Genomic DNA, 22,215 nt, shown 5'->3' on the forward strand with positions numbered 1-22,215 from the left:
ATTCGAAAGAACTGTTTATGCTTTCGTAGTTATCCTGATGACAACTTGTGTCCAAGATATTACTCCAGATTCTGATCTTTAAATCAACAAGGTGACAAAAATGAATTTTCCACAGCCACTTGCATATCAAATGCATGCTAATTGAAGACCACTGCTCTGCTCTTACTTCAAAGGGTCATCTTTCTCTTGATCTCTACTCTCCTTGTTTATCTTCTATTGGGCCTTGATGGAAGCCCTCAGTTCATCCACTGTAGGAATCAAACAGTTTGAACTCTTCTCCCTTTAAGCCAGCTTTCGTCTGATTGGCTGCCCCTTGCAAACACAAGAGCACTTGAGTGGGACTTCTGTGCTCACAGGCAGAGCTCAACATCTATGGCCAGGTCCAAAACTACAACTAATTCCCTTGTTAACGACATGCCTTCAAAGATACTGGGAACATCTACTTTGACTTTGGAGGTTAAAATCCGGTATGTGTCTTTCACATTAGAGACAGTTAAGCAAGGTTTCTGAATAGTTTTTAAACTAAACTAAATCATGTCATAATAAATTGTTTGTTCATTGAAGACTGGTTCCAGGTGACTTCCATAGCTTTACAGAATAGCCCGCAGAGAGGTCATTACAATCCTGACCTTACACCGTGTGTTAGGGGGCACAGTTTGATGGCATAATCCAGAAATGTAATACATTTAGCCTGTAGTGATGTAGTGATGATGTCCTAGTGAGGTGGCTGTTACATTTTTTCCACACAAGTTGTATTTCGGAATATTAAAGAAAGGTTAGTACTGTCCAAAGATACTGAGCCAACCCTCGTTTCTTTATATGTTGCAAGGAAAATGCGAAACTGTACATACAAAAAAAAGAGTACAATCGCAGTTCACAATTGTGAAACCTGGCCCCACCTTATCATGTGAATTCATAAGGTGGGGCCAGGTTTCACAATGAGCTCACCCGAAACCCTGGCTGATTGGGACCCACACCCATTTTCACACCTTGGCTCAGGCGATTAGAGGATCATCAGGGGGTCCTTTTGTCCCTCTGTGGGTGACAGTGATACTCCCACTGGGTTTAAATCTGGGACTCCCCACCATTTGACCTTAGAACTGAAGAAGCTTCTCGGATGAGAGGTGAAACGTCTTCAAGCAACTTAAAGAAGTCCAGACGCTTTTCTTTGCAAGCTGCTTTGACTATGATGACCTGGATGACTGAGAACCTTCACAGACATGTCCCTTAGTTAGGCTCCCGTGACCTCAAATGATGGACTGATCACCTCTCCTCCCCTTCATTCCATGCATTCCCCCCCCCCCCCCCCCCCCACACACACACACACACACACACATCAACAAGCTAAGTGTTTATTGTTATATTGTTGCTCATTTCCTTTGTCTCCCTGGTCCTCTCTCACCTTTCTGTCTGTGTGTTCTTCACATTAAAGAGGGAGTTTTTTCCTCCCAACTGAGTGCTTACTTAGGGGCAAATTGAATGCACAAAGCGAAGTACTGCAAATGATCCAGTCATTACTTTTAAATACATGTCTGTAAATTTTATCAGTATGACTCCTCAAAAAGCTCAACACTACATGTTTACTTTCGAGACTGTGATTATTTTCTTAAACGTTTAACTGTAATCACTTTGTCCTTCTGTTCATCAGTTCAAGATGAGATTAGTCCTCCGTGTAAAACTTGATAACAAAGCAGAAATCCCTTTGTGTGTAGAAAGATGTCAGTCAAATAAAAGACTTAATCAAGAGTTTCCCTTCAAAATAATGCTTTAATTACCAGATGCCTATACAGCCTTAGCCCCATTTGGATTAACAGCTATTTTTATGGGAGCTCATTCCAAGACAGACAAGCAGTTTACTCTCCTGAGACAAAATACAGTCTGCATCACTGTCACTGTTCCTGCATATTATATGAAGCAACAGCAGTCTTAAATATATATATTTATGGTTTTGCTCAGTCATCAGCAGTTTTCTTATCTCAACACTTTTTTGCTCATTTCCAACTCTTTATTGCTGACCATTTTTACCATATGCTATTCCCCTGCTAATTCGCCCCTTAATTCATGTTTTAAGCTAGCTTTCGTCCGATTGGCTAGCTCATGCAAACAAAACATTTAATAAACAGCAGGTGGGTGGGGCTTCTATGCTTATCCACTTGTTAGGTGATGACATATCAGCCCAGTTTCCAGGTCCAAGCTTCTATTGCAATAATTGAGGTTGTCATCTTTTTAGGATGTTTGTGTCTTGTTTAATTGGATAGCAACCAGCCTCATTCTTGGTCTCTTCAGCGTTTTATTTGCACACCAGCAAATTAGGAAATCTTTAAAATCTCATGGTGTACACTGCAGCCCATGGGCACTTCAGAAGATTTCAGGATCTTACTTAGGATCAGGACTTTTTCATATCAAGTAATCAAAATCATGCGGCAACATATAACGACTAACCTTGTGATGTGGATGGATTATGTCAGATGCTTTCCTGGCTGAAGTTTAGTTCTGCTTTATGATGATATGATAGAAAGTTATAGCAGAGCTGTGCATTTTACAATTTTTAGAAATTCTTCAATCGGAACATAGTGTGTCATCTTTAGGTGGGAACTAACTTGCTAATTTCCTGCTAACATCTAACTGCTAAACTTTATAAATGCTTTATTCAGAAATCCTTGGAAGTTAAACTTTATTGTAACACCTTAGAGAAAAGGAAATTGTGAAACAATAATCAGAGTAATAATTCTCAATGTAAAAATGTGAAGACTGATTATCTCAGTACCTACAGTATATAATATAAAAAGATTCTGAGAATCTGGAGAAATCTGTGCACAAGGGACGAATGAAGGAATAAATTAATAGAGGATGTTTGTGAACTTTGGGCCCTCACTTACAGAAATCAGTGTCTGTGAACATAGTTTTCTGTTCCATCCATGAATTCAGGTTAATGCTCTATCATGCAAAGAAGAACCCATATGTAAATACGATCCAGATGCCAGCATATTCTCTTGGATGAAGCTAATTTAAAATGGACTGAGGAAAGTGTAAAACTCTTCTCTGGTTTAATTTACATTTGGAAAACATGGATGCCAGAGAGGAGGCATTGTCATTGGTGCTCAGTACACCAATAACAATGGCTTGTTATTGGTGCTCAGTACAAAAACCTGCTTCTCTTGAAGGTATGGCAATGCATCATTGCCTGACCAACTGGCAGCTTGCGCAACTGGAAAGGAACCATCAATGCTGAAAGGTATATGCAGGTTTTAGAGCAACATATGCTCCCATACAGATGGCATATTTTTCAGAAAAGGCTTTGCATATTTGCACACAATGCTAAACTGCACCCTACGGCTGTTACAACAGCATGACTTGGTAGTAGAAGACTGGGTGTTGAACTGGCCCGTCTGAAGTCCACACCTTCCACCTATTGAAACTATTTGGTGCATCATGAAATTGAAAATATAAACCAGTTCAAAGTGCAACAATATTTTTCTTAAAATTGTGGACCTCTACAGTTTAATCGAATAACTTTATTTATGTTCTGTTGTGAATAAAATTTGAAGGTTTATGGGATTTGCAAATCATTGTATTCCATTTTTATTCACATTTTACATCATCCCTATGTTTTCAGAATATGGGTTGTAGATATGGAGCATTTATATTGTTTAGATCACAGGGATTACTTAACTACTTAAGTAATCCCTTACTTAATTACTTATTATTTAGAAATGAGATCAACACTAATCAGACCATAGTTAGAACAGTATACATATTTAATAAGACATAAAATAAGAAAAAGCACTGTCAGCCCCTTTAATTAGGACTAATGTGGCTGTGACCAAAAAAAAAAGAAAAAGAAAACAAAAACCCTCCAGTGTTACAGTTGGTGGAAGGAGTGTGATAATATTATTATCTAAAATTCCAGAACTGTGTCAGTGCTTCTACAAACATTTATATGTGTCCTGCTTTCTTTTTCTGGGGAAAATATGTTTTTTTTTCACAGTCATTCCAGCTGAACCCTTTCACTTCAGACTCCGAACATATCTCAACCCTCCAGGTAAAGTTCACAACCTGACCTTGTTTAACTCTTAATCAGCTTGGGGGTTGGAGGGGGGGAAGTGTGCGTGGTATGAATATTTACAATGGATGTAAATTCCACAACTATTGTGCCCACTGTTTGTCCAAGAGGAAAGAGTTTGTCACTCTGATTCATTCTGTAAACAGGACACGATGTAGAGAATCATGGTTGGTTTGGGGAAAAGGTTGAAAGGAGGTCAGAAGGAGTCCCAACTTAGGCAATGAAGAAGTTTCAGATTGTCCCATATTTTTTTGATGTTACTATGTGGCACTTTTTTTTTTTTTTTAGAAAGATCTCACACACGTCAATACATTTTTAAAAAGCCATTATAAAGTCAGTAATGGGATCATAGAATGCCTGTTGATATTTTATAGTTGGAGAGTAATGTATCAGTTTGTCTGTCTGCTCAGCTTTTCTGAGCTCTCCCTTTGCAGACTGTTGTTATAGTACTCAGGCTTAAGTTACAAAGCCAACTGCAAAGCAAAGTCAGTTGTATTTGCTCAGTCTGTTGGGAAAGGATAACTGAATGTAAAAAAAAACACGTTTAAATGTTTAAACGTTTAAAATTAACAAAGTGACATTTTTAGAGCAAGTGTTTAAAACCTTTCAAATAATACACACACACATATATATATATGTCATTGTATATATGTCATATATATATATATATATATATATATATATATATATATATATATATATATATATATGACATATATACAATGACATATAGTCTATATGTCATTGTATATATGTCATTAAACCTCTCCAGGTTCTTCAGCTGTTAACCAAACCTGAGCTTCTTTCAGTATCATTTGTCTGTCATTTCTGCCTTTCCACGTCATTTCCCTTCGAATGTCCTCATTGCGCTATAAGATGAAAGCGTGCTTGGCTAATGCGGGCATTTTTGAAAAAGTTAAATCCACACCAGTGTATGTCTAATGATACCCATTGTGACTCAGTGGGACGGCCCAGAATGAGGAAGGAGAGAGAGGTGATGTGAGGCTCTTCACGTCTCTTCTGGGGTTGGTTTCACACATCTTTAGACTGAACAAAGTAGCTTAGATTTTGTTGGGGGTTGCGAGTGGACGTGGAGAACGTGGGGGGGCAAATCATCTTGACCACAAAGACCGCGGACGTGGAGGTTTCATACATGAAATCGTATCAATTTCGAATCGTTCTTTGATAAAATAAAAATAAATAAATAAAATAAAACGCATAAATAGCCCCCTTTTATAAAAACTTTATCAGAATTATCCTAAAAAATATAAAAACAATAATATTCGAAAATATTATGAATACACAAAAATACACAGAAAAATTGTTAATTCACACTACACGTTAGACCGAGACAAAATGGAAATTAATGGCAATGCTGCATTTTGAAATGGTAAAAAATATTTTAAAAATAAACCTACAGCAGAAAGCTTCAGGAATATTTGAAAATCAGTCTTAGAGAACCACATGGAGCTTTAATTAATAAATATCAGATATCAGTTATACCCGCCGCTGGCGCCGCTGCTAAAAATAGAATGAAATGAGTAATATACCGTGGATTGCAGTCGGTTTAAGAACTATTGCACACAATGTCGATAATGAAAAAGGGGTTACGTATTAAGTGCTGTTCTAAGGATTGCCACAGAGTGGCGCTGTGGCGCAGCTTGTGTGCGCGTGTAATATGTGTGAACGTATGTGCTTGCGCGCGCGCGTCCCAAGTCACGTTGTCTGCCGGCCGCGCGGGCGGAGTTAAATAGCGGATGTGTGGCACAGGCCGGTAGATTAAACCCGGCTCTGCACCGGTCAGTACGCTGAACACACTGAACGGAAGAACTACGCTCTAGTTTTACATCGCCTCCGGCTCTTCGAAGTCTTTTTATCGACGGGATTTAAGCGTCTTAGTTCTCCTGTGTGCTGTGCAGTTCATAAGGCCCAAAGGAATGCCCAGAGAGCTCACCCAGAACAGGATCCAAAAGATCTGGGTTCCCACAAAGGATGACAGGCGGAGAGGTAAAACACTGCATATATTATATTATTCTTTGCTCGTGGGTACCTCAGTAGTTTCTTAAATGTAACGATAACTGGTATTTTCAATGTATTTTCGCGTATTAACGTACGCTAATCAAGCTAGTTCTTTCTGTTTTTTTTCTGACGACATGTGAGTGTGGTGCTGGGTGGGTATTGCCGTATGAATGCTTATCACGTCACCAGGTCGCTGCATTGCTGTAAAACAACCCCGTAGTGTTACTTTTGTGACTGAATTGCAGTTTTGGTCCAATATTTTTGAGTCTTTGCACCTGCCGCGTACGCCGGTCTTCTAAATCGCCAAGTCGAAAAACCGGCATCATTCATTCATTGATTGGTGGTCTCGCGCAGCACGTGCAACACGTCACGACCTCTCTCCGGCCTGACAAAGCTCCTGTTGCCATGGTTTGTGCGTTCCCCTCCCCCGCGCAACCTGCGAACGATGCTGGTTCCGTTTTCTGGTTGGTCAATCGGCAAATGCCCGTGAATGGGGCGGTGACTCGAAGCCGTTGCTTTCTTGCTTCTGGATCATTTAAAACTGAATTAAATGCTAAAGGAAATGACCTATTTGATAGAAGTAAAGCGAATTTCGTGGGTGTGTGGGTTTTTTTTTCTCCCTTTTTGGTCTTTGATATTTTGTGTGCTGTTACAATCATTTGCACATTTCTTATTAGTAAGTTTAGAAAAAAAATCAACATAACAGTATTTTTACCCCACTTCCAATACACATGAATGCACTGGTTACTTCATTCTGCTTCTGACTGATTATTGATAGGATTTTGCACATGGTTCACCAATCGTCTGTCAGTGCTGGGAGTTTGGCTTAAGCTTTGTTTTAGGTCTGATCCAGAGATAAACCTGCAAATTTATCCAACTGAACCTTTTTGTCATAAGACCTAAAACTATTGGTGATCTGTTGTGAACGATGGAGGTTCAACACAGAGAAGGCTGACTCTGATGTCTGAGCATCTCCTTAAAATTTGATCCGTCTTTCCGTTTAAGCACTTGTGTTGTGGAAACAAGATTAGCAGTGCTGTGGGGATGCGTGGGCCTATTTGAAGATGAATGGCTGATGCTGCACGGACGGAGAGGCAGCAGACGTGACACGAAGCAAGCCCTGTAAAATCTCCCATGAGCCTCTGGGGGTGGGGGGCTTACTGTATATCTGGTCATGTGAACACAAATTGTCCTGGCTCGTGAAGGCTAACAGAAGTGGGTCAGATGTGCAGTGAGGTTGAAGCTGAACGTGAGCCCGCCAGCGGGAAATGGAGATTATAGGTTGGTGACTTGAAAGAATAATTCAAAACCCGATATTTATGCAACTGGATACAAACCTTAGTTTGCACAGCAGTCAATTACTTAAAGTCAGTGTTTCATTGATGCTAGTCAAAATAATGGACCTGTAATTAAAAGCATTGCATACTGTCGAAGTTTCAAATAATGAGATTGGTATATGTTCAGCTAATCACTGGAGCAAAAAACTGACTTCACATAAGTTACATAAGGGTATATGTCTGTTATGGTCATCTGTGACCACAGAAGCCCCAGCCACTTGCTCATCAAATGTTTACGATGAGCAGCCGATCAGCGTATTGTTGGCTTAAAGAGAGGCTTGCCTTAAAGAGATGGGACCTAGGGGACCAAAAAGACCCCTAGAATAATTGAAGTTAAACACACAAAACATGTTTTACGTTTTGCAAACAAGCGCAATTGTGATATCTCACAATGTCTCTACAGCAGGTGGTGCTCCCCACTTCGCCAACCCACCCACCGTCATTGTCATGGTGGGTCTGCCAGCTAGGGGCAAGACGTACATGTCCAGGAAACTCACCCGCTACCTCAACTGGATCGGCATGCCCACCAAAGGTATGCTTACAGACGGCAACACACATTTGTACACTGTTCCTATTTGTTCAGTAGCTTATCAGTTTCACAGTAACACTGTGGTCCTGGAAGTAAATGGCATCAGCTCATGTTTCCAATTCCAGGAGATTGTGTTAACACTTGTTTGTCTTCCTCGTGTGTGTGTGTTGCAGTCTTCAATGTAGGAGAGTACCGCAGAGAAGCAGTCAAGAACTACAGCTCTTATGATTTCTTCAAGCCTGACAATGAGTGTGCTGTGAAAATCAGGCAGTAAGTCTCCCCTCATGTTACACAAACACCCCAAATAAAAACATATTTTGTTTATTTAAAAAAAGAAGAAAACAAACGTTTCTTATCATTGCTTTTCAGGCAGTGTGCCTTAGCAGCCTTGAGAGATGTCAGGTCCTATTTGAAGGACGAAGGTGGCCAAGTAGCGGTGAGTTTTCCCATTTTCTCAAATAACTTGTTTCTGTAACAACCTTATCCTGTGGTGAAGCGTTTCTTAAACCTTTCTCTTTTTTTGTAGGTCTTTGACGCTACCAACACAACAAGAGAAAGGCGAGACATGATCCTCAAGTTCGGGGAAGAGAATGATTTTAAGGTACATGCTGCTAACGTTATCGGAGTACCAAAGTACTGAATCAGTGATGTGGAGCACCTTTCTAAACAAAGTCTCACTTTTCTGTTTAGATCTTCTTCATCGAGTCTGTGTGCGACGATCCCAGCGTCATTGCGTCGAACATCATGGTGAGTCACAAATATAACCTCAGACATTACTGTGCTGTTTTTACACAATGCTCACAAATCTCTGGCATCAGGCATGTTGTTCGCCGTCTGACAGTTTTCCTTCCTACGCAGGAAGTGAAGGTGTCTTGCCCGGACTACCGGGACTGTAACAAGACTGAAGCCATGCTGGATTTCCAGAAAAGAATTGAATGCTACAAAAAGAGCTACCAGCCTCTGGACCCAGATCAATACGACAGGTAAAAAAAAATAAAATAAAAATTTAATTCGCGGCTTAGATTTTTCTTGCTGGTTATGTCGCCTCATTGCAAACCTTCAGATGAATCATTTGCATCCTGTCTTCTCCCAGGGATCTCTCCTTCATCAAGGTAATCGATGTGGGTCGCCGTTTTCTCGTCAACCGCATCCAGGATCACATTCAGAGCAAGATCGTTTACTACTTGATGAACATCCACGTCCAGCCCCGAACCATCTACTTGTGTCGGCACGGGGAGAGCACGGACAATCTGAAGGGAAGGGTGGGGGGTGACGCTGGCCTCTCTCCTCATGGCAAACAGGTACAAAAGAGAGCATAAGAGCTTCCAGTTGCTCAGCTGATACTTTTTAAACCTTTCATAATGAACACCAGGTGATAATATGACTACTGCTTTGCCTGCTGTAGTTTTCATCCGCCCTGGCTCGATTTGTGGAGGAGCAGCAGCTGAAGGACCTGAAGGTCTGGACGAGCCAGCTGTGTCGCAGCATCCAGACTGCCGAGCACCTCGGAGTCCCGTACGAGCAGTGGAAGGCTCTTAATGAGATTGATGCAGTGAGTGTCACTCAAAGATGTATTTTTAGGTTGTATTACACATTGCTAATTGCACATCATGTCTAAGCTGACTACGTGCGCGGTGTGTTCTTTTAGGGAGTCTGTGAGGAGATGACGTACGATGAAGTGAAGGAGAAATTCCCTGAGGAGTTTGCACTGAGAGATGAAGATAAATATTATTACCGCTACCCTGCTGGAGAGGTACACGAGCAGCCGTTTGGTGCATTGACACTTTACCTCATAAAATATAAAGCAAATAGTTTTTTAACCCCCCCCCCCCCCCCCCCCCCCCCCCTCTTCCCCTTCTACCTCTGCAGTCCTACCAGGACCTTGTGCAGCGGGTCGAGCCAGTCATCATGGAGCTGGAGAGGCAAGAGAACGTGTTGGTTATTTGCCACCAGGCCGTCATGCGCTGCTTGCTGGCCTACTTCTTGGATAAGAGTGCAGGTGGGTACTCCAAATCCCACAAACCCGCCTGGGTTCAAGGTCAAATCCAAATGTGTCCTCGCATGCGTTTTTAATCTTTATTTATATTTTCCTTGCCATTTGTTATTCCAGATGAAATGCCCTACCTGAAGTGTCCCCTCCACACGGTGCTCAAACTCACCCCAGTTGCTTATGGATGCAAAGTGGAGTCAATCTCCCTGAATGTGGAGGCAGTAAACACCCACAGGGAGCGACCAGAGGTAATGGGAGCTCATTTCTGAGAGCTGGAGTCATTGTCACTTCCTGTGTCTGAGCAGCTGCTGTTCATTGTCCTTATTCATGAAACTCCATGCATGTGTTTGACCATCAAGTCTGTTTGTTTTGGTTCCCTGCAGGACGTTAAGAGAGGTCCTGGCACCTTGATCAGGAGGAACAGCGTGACTCCCCTTACCAGCCCAGAGTCCAACATTAAGAAACCTCGCATCGACGACCTGGACAAGGCCCCAATCCAGGAGTTGCCCCCCTCTGTTTCTGCGCTGGCCCTCTGCAGCCCATCACACATACCCCTCACTCTCCCTGGACAGGTGGGATTATCAAAACCTTTAAAATTATACTGGATATCCAGCTGAACAGTATTCAGGAAGTGACGAGTCACAGATGCGTTTCCTTCCTGACAACTTTCTGCATGCGTTCACTCACACTACTTCTCGTCCTTCTTTCTTTTTTTCCCCTCTGCCCTCTCCTCCTTTTCCACACCTCTTAGCACTGGCTGGGCAAAGTTTGCCTGTAAGTATTCAGGATATTCTGTCAGCCTCTTCTACTGTGTGCTGTGTCGTATTCAATGACATTTCTTTTTCCGGACTTCCACAGTACTCGACTGTTTTACAGGGAAAAACAATGTATTAATAATAACTCTAATCTAAACTTGAGTAATGGGAAATGATGATTTGTTACAAAATCCTGCCTGTGGAAGCAACGGGAAAAGGGAAGTTCTTAGTTCATGGGGAACTCCCACGTTTTTGTTTAGCATTCCTGTCATTCCAACCTGTTTTCATCACTACTACTACTACCTGTTTTCATGCTGACTGTCCTGTTCTTGTCTTTGTGTGTTTTGGTCTATTCTCGGCCTGTCTTGTGCTGCTTAAAGGTGCACCATCCTCCACTATCTAAAGGTGGTTTCGCTCTTAGTCTTTCAAAGGTAAACACACTTTAAAGGTTATGCAGTTTCTTCAGTTCTTCTAGCAGCCACATCAGTGCATTACTTAAATCTGCCAACCACAGCAAAGTAGGATGAGTTGGCTTAAACTGTTCTGTGTTTTTATTTGCTGAGCGGAGCCATGTTCGAAATCATCTGTAAACAAACTTAATTGTATAATTGAATATGCAACAGCAGTACACTTCACTGGTGGCATGAGGATAGGATTTGCTGGTGCAGTGGAAAAGCATGAATGACGGTGCAGGGTGTGTGCATTTGTGCGCATGTTGTCATAATCACCCAAGGATTAAAGCGATGCAGCCACCTATTTGCACAGTGGCAAACTCGACGCAAGTTTTCACAGCACCTAAAAATATCAAAGAGCAGATTAGGGCTGAGAAAACCTGCATGACGTAACGTGTGGTTAAGACATTACACTATCTTAGGCCACTCTTTGCGTAAGACTGCTGCCTTTTGTGTTATGGATTTGTATAGTAGCTATGTAGTGCACAGCTGCCGCAGTACAAAGTGAATCTAAACTTCTGTTTTGTTTGCAGAACCTGATGAGCTCACCTGGTTGCCATGACATCCTGCAGCCCTGCCAGTGAAACATTACCGACATGTGGATCATTGAAGAGTCGGTGCAACATCATCAAAGTAAAATTGTTGTTCTCCAAAATCGACTTCTTCTCTCCTCCTTAAAGCCCAGGACACAAGTTGCTGCACGTCTTACTGTTCAAAACACAGTTATTGTATTTAATTGATGTCTCAATTTTTTTCCTTTTTTCTGTGATTGAATCTGTTTTTGAAAAATATTTTATAGAACTTTTGCATCTCTGATGGAAACCAATTTATTGTGGTTTATTGCTTTGGAGAGACCAAAGACTGTTTCGCAGAGAACTTCTTTTTTTTTTTTTTTTTTTTTTTTTTTTTTTTTTTTGTCTTTAGTTTACATTGTCAACTTTGTAGTAGTTGTACACTGTATTTTCACGTACTCATGTTTTTCTTTTTTCTTTTGAAAGTTATGTAATTGATTGGTTTGTATGTTGACACTACACAATGAGCAATGTTTTGCACAGTGGCGAAACATTTTGCTTCTGTTCGTCAGTTTGTTTTTCATGTTACTGCACAGTAATGATGGAGGTGATCTTTGCCGTAGAGTGCCTGTAGTGCTTGTTTTGCAAGCCTAATGCTGCTTCTCGCCATTTTTCTCCAGACTCGTTACATGAGAGGCGCCACATTTCACCCATGAACTCTACATGTCATCTCAATATTTAATTTCTCCATTTAGTTTCAGTGCCACAGTGCACGCTGATCATTAGAGATGTCTCTGATGGGAAACGTTACTTCAAGTTTATTTTCTTTTTGCTCTCATTGTCTGCTACGCACAAAGTTAAGCACCTATATTTTTGTTAAAATGCGTGCTGTTAATAATAGCTCTGTAAATCTTAGTGTACATATGGTGTAAGTGACATTGTATGGGAGATGACTTGGAACCCTTGTGGGGAGACTTGATGAAAATGTGTGTAACTCTTTGTAATACTGTGTTGTGACTGAATGGAAAGTGTGACGCCTGTGCAGAAAACTGCTGTATCAGGCTTGCTTGAGATACTTGAAATGTTTTCTTTTTGTAAAAGTGTTTTGTTATATTCCTTATTTATTTTTAAGTAGTTGTGAATAAGTATTCAGAGGGAAAGACACTCTGTTTTGATAGAACTGTACATTATTATATTTTGTGCATTTTCTTTTTTTTTTTTTTTTTCCCTCCCTTTTGTTGAACCATTAAATTCACTTCATGGGGGAAAAACCCTGTTTGTTTTCATTGGCCCATATCCAATAATGCTCCGGCTACTATGGTTCCTTTTATGGAGCTAATGTGTGCATGACATTGCATGTTCTGGCTGTCTCACCTATTCACATGAGTCACGGAGTTGCACAGAGTTACAAGCTGCTTATCAGCCTAAAATGGACTCAGGAAGTAATGACTAGCACTGATAAGCCTGACACTTTTTCTCTTTTTTGTTTTTCTAAAAGAAGGTTGAGTTAATAGTGCAAATTTTGTTGCATGGTAAATGGCCTGTATTTGTATAGCGCTTTTCTAGTCCCTAAGGACCCCAAAGTGCTTTGCACAACCTGTCATCCACCCATCCACACACACTCATACACTGGTGATGGCAAGCTACATTATAGCCACAAATTACAGAAGGCATGGTACAAAAGCAGAGTGCAGTGCTAGCATGACGTGAGTTATTTCTGCCAGCATAATGGCTTTGCAGCAAGAGTTAGCATGCTGAAAGTTACACTATAGCACAGATGAGGTAAATGTATACTTGACATAACTAGAGTGCCATATAGCACAATACGAGAAAAATATCTGGATTAAACAAAAGCAACAAAGTAAATCTGAAAATTAAATACACATACAAAGTAATGTATCAATATAGGCAAGGCAAAAACAGGAATTAAGATGACTTGAGTGAAGATCAGAATAAGTATTCACTGACATTAGGTGGTCAATGCAGCACAACAGAACTTCCTTGCTGTGTGTAAAGTGTTGTGATGAACTGTTATCACGGTAAATGTTGCATTTGTACAGAGTAACTGTCCTTGTGTCAGCAGAGCTGGATCGGTCTGTTAGAGAAGGTTCTCCACTGCCTGTGGAGTAAATGGTGCAGAGGGTGGTCAGGATTATCCATAATGGACAACACCAAAGCTTCACAGTAGTCATCATATTACACTGCTAAACATCAACATGTTGATATATGGAGGTTCACATGTACCAAAATTATGTGCACTCATGTTGTGCATGTTGTTTCTGTTATTGAAACTTTTAGCTAAACATGCTTTTATTCATTCAACTTTGAGCTCTATTTGTACCACCTTTTTGCATTCTGTGTTGCTTTAACCATAAACAAGTTTAATTTTTTGTATAGTAGTTTACATTTGGACAATTGGGCATTAGTTATAACTGATTATACACACAGTCATACAATACATTTTAAAACAGGATATAACTAAGTTGATTAGAAATAAATATAATTTATTTAATATAAATTACATTGTTGTTCAATGCATGCTGAAACTATTGGCTGATTTCACTTGATCTTTATGCAGCTATTCTGGGTTCCTTGAAGACTTATTCTGTAAGGAAACAGTCAAGCAAAATTCAAATCCAACTACTTGCTTAACAACGCCAGCCAAACCAAAGGAAGAAGACAGCAACACATTTAAACGACTCATCAGAACGCCCTAAAGAAGAGCACAAAGGGCCCCTGAGGACAGCATTCATAACAATACAGAAAAACGACACATGAGGACACAGAAAGGCTCAGGCCGACGACAGGAAACAAAACCAATGTTTTGTCAGGACAACTGACAAAACATTGGTTGTTGACATAGTTTTGTCCCAAGCGAAGTAGACAGTAGACAATAGAATAGAAGTATTTTTTTTGGTATAAATGAGACCTCATACATTAGAGCATTTTTTATAAAGTGAAGTACAAATTGTTCATTTTATTTTCTATGACAAGACAGTCGTCAGACTGCTGGTTAGAATGGTAAATAACCATCTGCAGTAGACACCCTTCGCTAGAAGTGCTACTTGTTCAGCACATGAATGGATCTGTGACCTTTGATCTCAGCCTGTATGCTAATGATTCACCTCAGTTTAAGGGCCAGTCGTCAAAAAGCTTAATTAGGCTGTTACCAGAGTCCTTCAGAGCATTTCTTAGCCATCACTATTGTGAAGCATTGTTTAAAATGATTTTATTTTTTATGGCCGCAGGGATATTAGAACTGCACGGATGTTTTCTGGAAATTATTCTTCGATCACTACCTTTGCATCATCACCATAGATCCTTATTATTCAGTTAATAAGTTGGGTTTATGTACAAAAATATTTATTTGTGCAGATGACACAATATTTCCATTGAGATATGCAAAGTAGGAGTTGGTTTGAGGTCCGTCTTTTCCAACTAGTTTCCATAAGTAAATGACTCGAGAGTTTTATTGCCTCCTGATATCTAAATGTGCTCCTGGCGGATGGAAAATTCTGGCTTAGCTGCTGCTAAGCAAAGGCATACAGTTGAAAAAGGACTTCATTCAAAATGTGTGCAAAATGTGCAAAAATCACCACAGTGTATTGCAAATTTCCACATTTTCTGTTTACCACTTATGAGCTCATGAGACTTGATGAGTTACCAACAGCTTAAAATCAGAAACACATGTCAGTAGTTTGGATTATTGTTTTAGCCTTGATGCGCTTGATAAGTTACTAAAATTCACTTTAATATGAGCTAAACATTTGTCATACTAGATGCTTCTCCCTTCCTATATTTGCCTCTCTCCTTCCACTGTGTCGCACACACTATATTTGCCAGCTGGATGTGGTATTTCCCCATGTCTGAATCATGGGCAGACCGAGTGTTTTGGCTCTGTTTGGTCATCCTGTGGGCAGAGTGGCTATGTGACTGCTGTCAGGTACACCACTTGGTGCTCCGCCTCCCTCTCAAACACACACACACTGACACTTCCTCAGCACTCACAGGCAGTGAAACTCTAAAACCTACTTTGCATTGTATCTTTGCATGTTGTTGTCGCTCACATTGGTACACTTTACCTATTCAAGTTTTCTCCTTAGTAATAATCAGCATTTTGCATCCCGTTTGCTCACATTTTATTATATTAATTGACCCCCCCCTCCCCATGTTATTGCCTCGTGCTTGACTGAGATGTGAATTTAATGACAAGGCTCCGGAGTCTAACTATGTGTTGCGTTTGGCAAGCACAGACTGACGCAAACTTGCATGTGGCTTGCCACTGGTAGTCATGGTTAGCCCGGTGTGTGTGTTTACATGTGTGTTGTCTGTAATCTCTGTGGGAGAGAGGAGTTGCTGTGTCAGGCATCTGAATGGTATGTGGACTTGTTATTAACAGTCTGAACTAAGCTAGCAGCTCCACAAATAGCCGTCTAATGCTGCGCTGACGAAGGATTGTGTGTGATCCCAATCAGCCAGGTTACAAAGGCAGTAATACCGACTGGCCTAGTTGATCAAGGCTGAGCAATCTACTCAAAACTCATTATCTTACTTGAATGTGGACAGTTGAGATTAGCATAAAAAAGAGGACGGGTGACATTTTTAACACTCTCTTTCACAGACTGATTCATCATCATCAGGTGACCGGGCATCATGTCTCACTCTGTCTTACCCATGACTCAGCAGCTTGTCCTGCTTAGTTCTTACTCATGTGTCCCTGTCCCACTTGAGCCCAAAGTAATCTTGTTTCATACAGAGTGTGCATGCAGAATCACAGAGACACACACATTGTATGAACTCGATGACCCAGGTAGACTCAAAAGTGCAGTGATTTACAGCCAGGGGTTGCTCCTGCTTCTGCAGCAAAGTATATGGAAAGATTTTGTGTAGTTGACTAGTGAATAGCTGAAAGTTATGGGGAAAAAAAAGGTTTTTAATGGTGTGAAGTAATGACTGTGATTCAAAAGTCTAAGCTAGGTCACTAAAAGTAATCTGAAAGTGTTTAAAATTGTTGAACATGCCCCGAGTGCAAGCAAGCTTTCCTAAAATGTTTAATGGCAGAAACAGTGCAAACACACTTCATTATTATTTATGGGGAAATAAAACTCTCTTAATTAAATTAAGACATTTAAGACATGATAGGTGATTCTCTGCAAACATCTCTTCAAGACGTCCCTTCAATGTTGTTTTTTATTACCCGCTGGAGGTTTTTGTTTGCTATTTTACACTTACAGTGGGGCAAAAAAGTATTTAGTCAGCCACCGATTGTGCAAGTTCCCCCACTTAAAATGATGACAGAGGTCAGTAATTTGCACCAGAGGTACACTTCAACTGTGAGAGACAGAATGTGAAAAAAAAATCCATGAATTCACATGGTAGGATTTGTAAAGAATTTATTCTTAAATCTGGGTGGAAAATAAGTATTTGGTCACCTCAAACAAGGAAAATCTCTGGCTCTCACAGACCTGTAACGTCTTCTGTAAGAAGCTTTTCTGTCCCCCACTCGTTACCTGTATGAATGGCACCTGTTTGAACTCATCATCTGTATAAAAGACACCTGTCCACAGCCTCAAACAGTCAGACTCCAAACTCCGCCATGGCCAAGACCAAAGAGCTTTCGAAGGACACCAGGAAAAGTATTGTAGACCTGCACCAGACAGGGAAGAGTGAATCTACAATAGGCAAGCAGCTTGGTGTGAAAAAATCAACTGTGGGAGCAATCATCAGAAAATGGAAGACATACAAGACCACTGATAATCTCCCTCGATCTGGGGCTCCACGCAAGATCTCATCCCGTGGGGTCAAAATGATCATGAGAACGGTGAGCAAAGATCCCAGAACCACACGGGGGGACCTGGTGAATGACCTGCAGAGAGCTGGGACCAAAGTAACAAAGGTCACCATCAGTAACACACTACAACGGCAGGGAATCAAATCCCGCAGTGCCAGACGTGTTCCGCTGCTGAAGCCAGTGCATGTCCAGGCCCGTCTGAAGTTTGCCAGAGAGCACATGGATGATACAGCAGAGGATTGGGAGAATGTCATGTGGTCAGATGAAACCAAAGGAGAACTTTTTGGTATAAACTCAACTCGTCGTGTTTGGAGGAAGAAGAATACTGAGTTGCATCCCAAGAACACCATACCTACTGTGAAGCATGGGGGTGGAAACATCATGCTATGGGGCTGTTTTTCTGCCAAGGGGACAGGACGACTGATCCGTGTTAAGGACAGAATGAATGGGGCCATGTATCGTGAGATTTTGAGCCAAAACCTCCTTCCATCAGTGAGAACTTTGAAGATGAAACGAGGCTGGGTCTTCCAACATGACAATGATCCAAAACACACCACCCGGGCAACAAAGGAGTGGCTCCGTAAGAAGCATTTGAAAGTCCTGGAGTGGCCTAGCCAGTCTCCAGACCTCAACCCCATAGAAAATCTGTGGCAGGAGTTGAAAGTCCGTGTTGCTCGGCGACAGCCCCAAAACATCACTGCTCTCGAGAAGATCTGCATGGAGGAATGGGCCAAAATACCAGCTACTGTGTGTGCAAACCTGGTAAAGACCTATAGTAAACGTTTGACCTCTGTTATTGCCAACAAAGGTTATGTTACAAAGTATTGAGTTGTATTTTTGTTATTGACCAAATACTTATTTTCCACCCTGATTTACGAATAAATTCTTTACAAATCCTACCATGTGGATTCATGGATTTTTTTTTTTTCACATTCTGTCTCTCATAGTTGACGTGTACCTCTGGTGCAAATTACTGACCTCTGTCATCATTTTAAGTGGGGGAACTTGCACAATCGGTGGCTGACTAAATACTTTTTTGCCCCACTGTATTAATCTGGGATCATACTCACACCCTGCAGATTTTCTAAAAACTAAGCTCATACTTCTGAAGTAATGGACTTCACTCTTTACACTTAAGCTTAAATTTCAAAACTTACATTTAACTACTGATTTTATCTACTGTTCTGATTTTATCTGTTTTGATTTTATATACTGTTTTGTTTGTTTGTTTGTTTGTTAATTAGTTAGTTAGTTTATTTGCTTGTTTTAATCAATTTTAAATCATGCTTTTTATTTGTTCTTGTTTCTAATGTCTCTGTAAAGCACTTTGAATCACCTTGTTGTTGAATTGTGCTATACAAATAAACTTGCCTTGCCTTGCCTTACACTGGAAAGACAGAGGGACGATTATGCACTGTGACGTCCAGAGGCAAATAAGCTCTTGATGAAGCAAATGATACCACATGAATAAAATTTCCATGTAGATTTACATAAATGGTGTAAACACTAAATATTGCATGGCTGTCTGTTTGCAACTATTGCACAACCAATTAAAACCAACTAATTAAAAAAAAGGGAGACATGCATAACCTTTTTGTATTCTCATATGTTCAATATTTCCTGGTTTAATGTACTGTTATATTCAATACAGTGAAAAATCATCCTTTGTTTCTTTATATTTTGCAAAGAATATAAATGTAAATGCAACATGTTAAACATACATGGAAAAAAAGTATATAAGACAAAACAGTTTAAGCTCTAATCAGCTTAAATGTCAGTCTGTGTTATGGCCACCTTGATTCTTAAACACAGTCTGTTGTCTCTAGGACAAGCCATTTTTGCAAGTAGCCTTCTGGAATAGTTCTCAAGAGTTTCTGGAAGTCCTTCAGTTTAACAGACACAACAAAGTCTCTTTGCCTCTTGGAGGCAAAAAAGCAAATCTTTCTCATAGTACTGCATATTATTACTGGACTACTACATAGACTGACTACTTGACTATTCGACCTTAGCCCTATCTCCTCTTGCTGCTCCTCTCATAAACATATTTGAGATCGAACCAGAACCTTTTTAAAATAAGATTACAGCACTGATGTTTAAGAGGTGGGAAAATTTCTTCTGTCATTTGACAGCGCAGACACATACCTTTGTGCGTGCATTGCAACACTGTCAGAAAATACACTTTTATGCTTTTATGACTGCTGGTCATCAGCAATCAAATTCTTGGGGGGGGGGGGGGTACATCAGCGTTTGGGATTTGGTTGGGCTTGAGAGTGGAAGTTTACCGGCTCTACCAGCAAAATGCATCTTACAACAAACTCTGGCCCTGTGCTCCACAGACCCTGCCACTCTTTACCTCTAAATGGGCCAAACTAAGTTTTTAGAATACTCAGGCTTCAACAAACAAATAAACACACCACTTTTTATGAAGAACAGAAGACGTTGGTCGACCGTGGTTCAGGGGGTTGGATGAATGGATAAATGCAATCCATTATTATATAAAAGTCCTTGCAGAAAGGTACAGGGATGCTTAAGCGTGAATTATGCTTCAGCTTAACTTATCTCGTAAATGGAAACTCTTTTAACCCTACGCTGTAACCTTCTATGTAACCTGATGTGCACCTCCTGAGAAATGTAACTATATGTCAGGTCAATGCAGCCCACAATGGCTTGAATGGCGTGGAAGCTTGTGGTGTAGGGTTCAGTTTCCACTTACGACGTAAGATTTCCCACAGAGGTCTAAATCACGTTTTATTAGTTGATAGTTTGATGTGTATTAACACAGATATCTGTTTAATGGTAAGAATTAGCCAGTATTTTATCATACACACCCACCCTCAGGCTAAAGTTGAATTTGTGTTTTCTGTTTCTGTCCAGTAAAGAATGCATTACCTGCATTATTTGTGCAGGGGAGTGAAAACTCATCCCTCTCTCTTTGTGGAGAAGCCATTGACAGGGAGATTTTGCACTGAATGGAGAGGATAAGTCTTTCAGCAGGCCTTGAATGGAGCTGAGTAGATTAAATAGAGCATGTGTTATCCCTGATTACACTGATGGTGGAATAATAGTCCTTTTACGTGCTGCTCTGCAAAGTTGCATCGGCCTCACAAAATATTGTTTTTACTGTAGTGAGTCATCCTAATGTTTCGTCTGTGTCACATGGCACTGGTAGATACAATGTGACACAAAAGCAGCACCTTTCCCCCCCAACCATATTCAATGCTTTTAGAATACTTACGCTAACTTCTATTACTCAATAAATGTTCTCTTTTCATTTCCAGTAACATAAAACATGGCAAAAATGAATTTTGGTTTTGTTTTAAGTCACCAGTTTTTAAAAAAAGTTGTTTTGTCACACTCTTGTCACACAGTGTAAGACAATCTTTAATGTAAGACTTACCCTACACTGCACATCCTCAATTTACTTTTGTTTCCAGTAAATGTGGATGACACTCTATTCTCTATGTTGCATTATTTCATTATTTGTGTTTCTTTCTGAACAAGAAGGTGAATTTGATCTCCAGACTACTAAGGGTCTCAGGATTATTATTTTGGTTTTCAAAAATTTCATGTATCTTTTATTCTATTATATACCTCAATGACCACGCTTTGATTAGAAAACCATAACCATAAGGTCAGAGATATGGTTTAAGTTAGACCCTGAGCTGGGATGATTAAATTGGGTAAAGATGGAATTATGTCAATGAATGTAAAGAAAAGCAGGCCCTGATGATACATTGTTTAGTGGGAGCTCCCAGTAAGGCAAACGGTAATAGAAAATCAGTATGTTGATGGTGGTCATGACCGGTACACCACTGTAAGTTGATCTCTACTTTTAGAAAAAAAAGGTAAAAAATGAGAGGGTAATATTTATTAGGTAGGTTTAAATACAAACATTTCTACGACTGTATTTTTGGTCTTTTTGGAACCAAATAAAAACAATTGAATTAAAATGAACTGAACTGAGAATTGAGCAGATTATTCCATTAAGGAGGTCACAGAGGCCTTTAGTTTAGTTTAGTTGCCCCTAAACTTTGGAACAGCTTGCTTGACAGTTAGGACCTCACTAACACTAAACATCTTCAAGACCTGTTTGAAAACTCTGTTTTATTCCTTGACATTTAAACACATTGATGTTTTTATTTTTTAATTGCTGATTTCTTCTTTTAATTATGCAGGACTTTGGCCATCACCTGCTGTTTTTTTTTTTAAATAAATTGACTTGGCTTGACTTGTGTTTTTTGAGGTTTCTTTGAATTGATGACTTGTAATGTAACAATATAGTGAAGGTTCTGCAGAAGGATACACTAGTCAGAAATACACATTAGGAAGTTGTTTTTGTTTCTGTCATAATGCCTATATTAACTAGTGTACATCAACAACAGGAAGTACAGTGAGAGTGGTGGGATGCAGCAAGCATACCTGACTGGAAATGAAATCAGGATGTTGTTTTCACAGAATGAAGAGCATAATTGTGCAAACAGGGATTTAAATATAGAGAAGTTAACGTCTGACTGACTATAACAGAAAATGAAAATGTACATTTTTTAAACAAACTAAGTCAAAAATAGCTACATATGAAACCAAAAAGCACACAACTGAGTTCCAATTTCATCTTTAGATAGTTAATGATTACTGATTTGTGAGCTTTGTTCTGCTGGAGGTTTCTTCCTGTTAAAAGGGAGTTTCTACTTCCCACTGCCAACAAATGACTGCTCATGGGAAGTTATCTGATTGTTTGGATATTCTCTGTATTATTTTTGGAGTATT

General features: G+C 40.1%; 1 protein-coding gene across 5 annotated transcripts; it reads left to right on the forward strand.

Annotated features, from left to right (window-relative positions):
* The first annotated feature begins 5,794 nt into the window (after nt 1-5,794).
* pfkfb3 (6-phosphofructo-2-kinase/fructose-2,6-biphosphatase 3) lies at nt 5,795-12,878 on the forward strand. Of its 5 annotated transcripts, none has more exons than XM_085436567.1 (16): nt 5,795-6,070; nt 7,823-7,951; nt 8,122-8,218; nt 8,318-8,384; nt 8,475-8,549; nt 8,639-8,695; nt 8,807-8,931; nt 9,042-9,249; nt 9,354-9,500; nt 9,597-9,701; nt 9,818-9,947; nt 10,059-10,186; nt 10,322-10,510; nt 10,690-10,712; nt 11,074-11,124; nt 11,679-11,746. In XM_085436567.1, exons 1-16 carry the CDS (start codon nt 6,001-6,003, stop codon nt 11,683-11,685), a joined length of 1,608 nt encoding a protein of 535 aa, XP_085292693.1. In that variant the 5' UTR covers nt 5,795-6,000; the 3' UTR covers nt 11,686-11,746. The 5 variants fall into 5 exon arrangements, with proteins under 5 accessions (XP_085292693.1, XP_085292695.1, XP_085292697.1 ...); XM_085436569.1 differs by having other exon boundaries at nt 7,826-7,951; XM_085436571.1 differs by lacking the exon at nt 11,074-11,124.
* The last annotated feature ends 9,337 nt before the right edge of the window (nt 12,879-22,215 follow it).

Source organism: Copadichromis virginalis, linkage group LG17 (assembly GCF_057382275.1).
Source record: "Copadichromis virginalis isolate Kocher_CV1m ecotype Utaka linkage group LG17, C_Virginalis_male_GT1.1, whole genome shotgun sequence".
Taxonomy (NCBI): Eukaryota; Metazoa; Chordata; class Actinopteri; order Cichliformes; family Cichlidae; genus Copadichromis; species Copadichromis virginalis.

Coding starts and splice junctions, on each gene's coding strand:
- pfkfb3 (XM_085436567.1), top strand. CDS start 6,001: ATGCCCAGAGAGCTCACCCAGAACAGGATCCAAAAGATCTGGGTTCCC. Junction 8,219..8,317: donor TGTGCTGTGAAAATCAGGCA/GTAAGTCTCCCC, acceptor ATTGCTTTTCAG/GCAGTGTGCCTTAGCAGCCT. Junction 8,932..9,041: donor GACCCAGATCAATACGACAG/GTAAAAAAAAAT, acceptor GTCTTCTCCCAG/GGATCTCTCCTTCATCAAGG.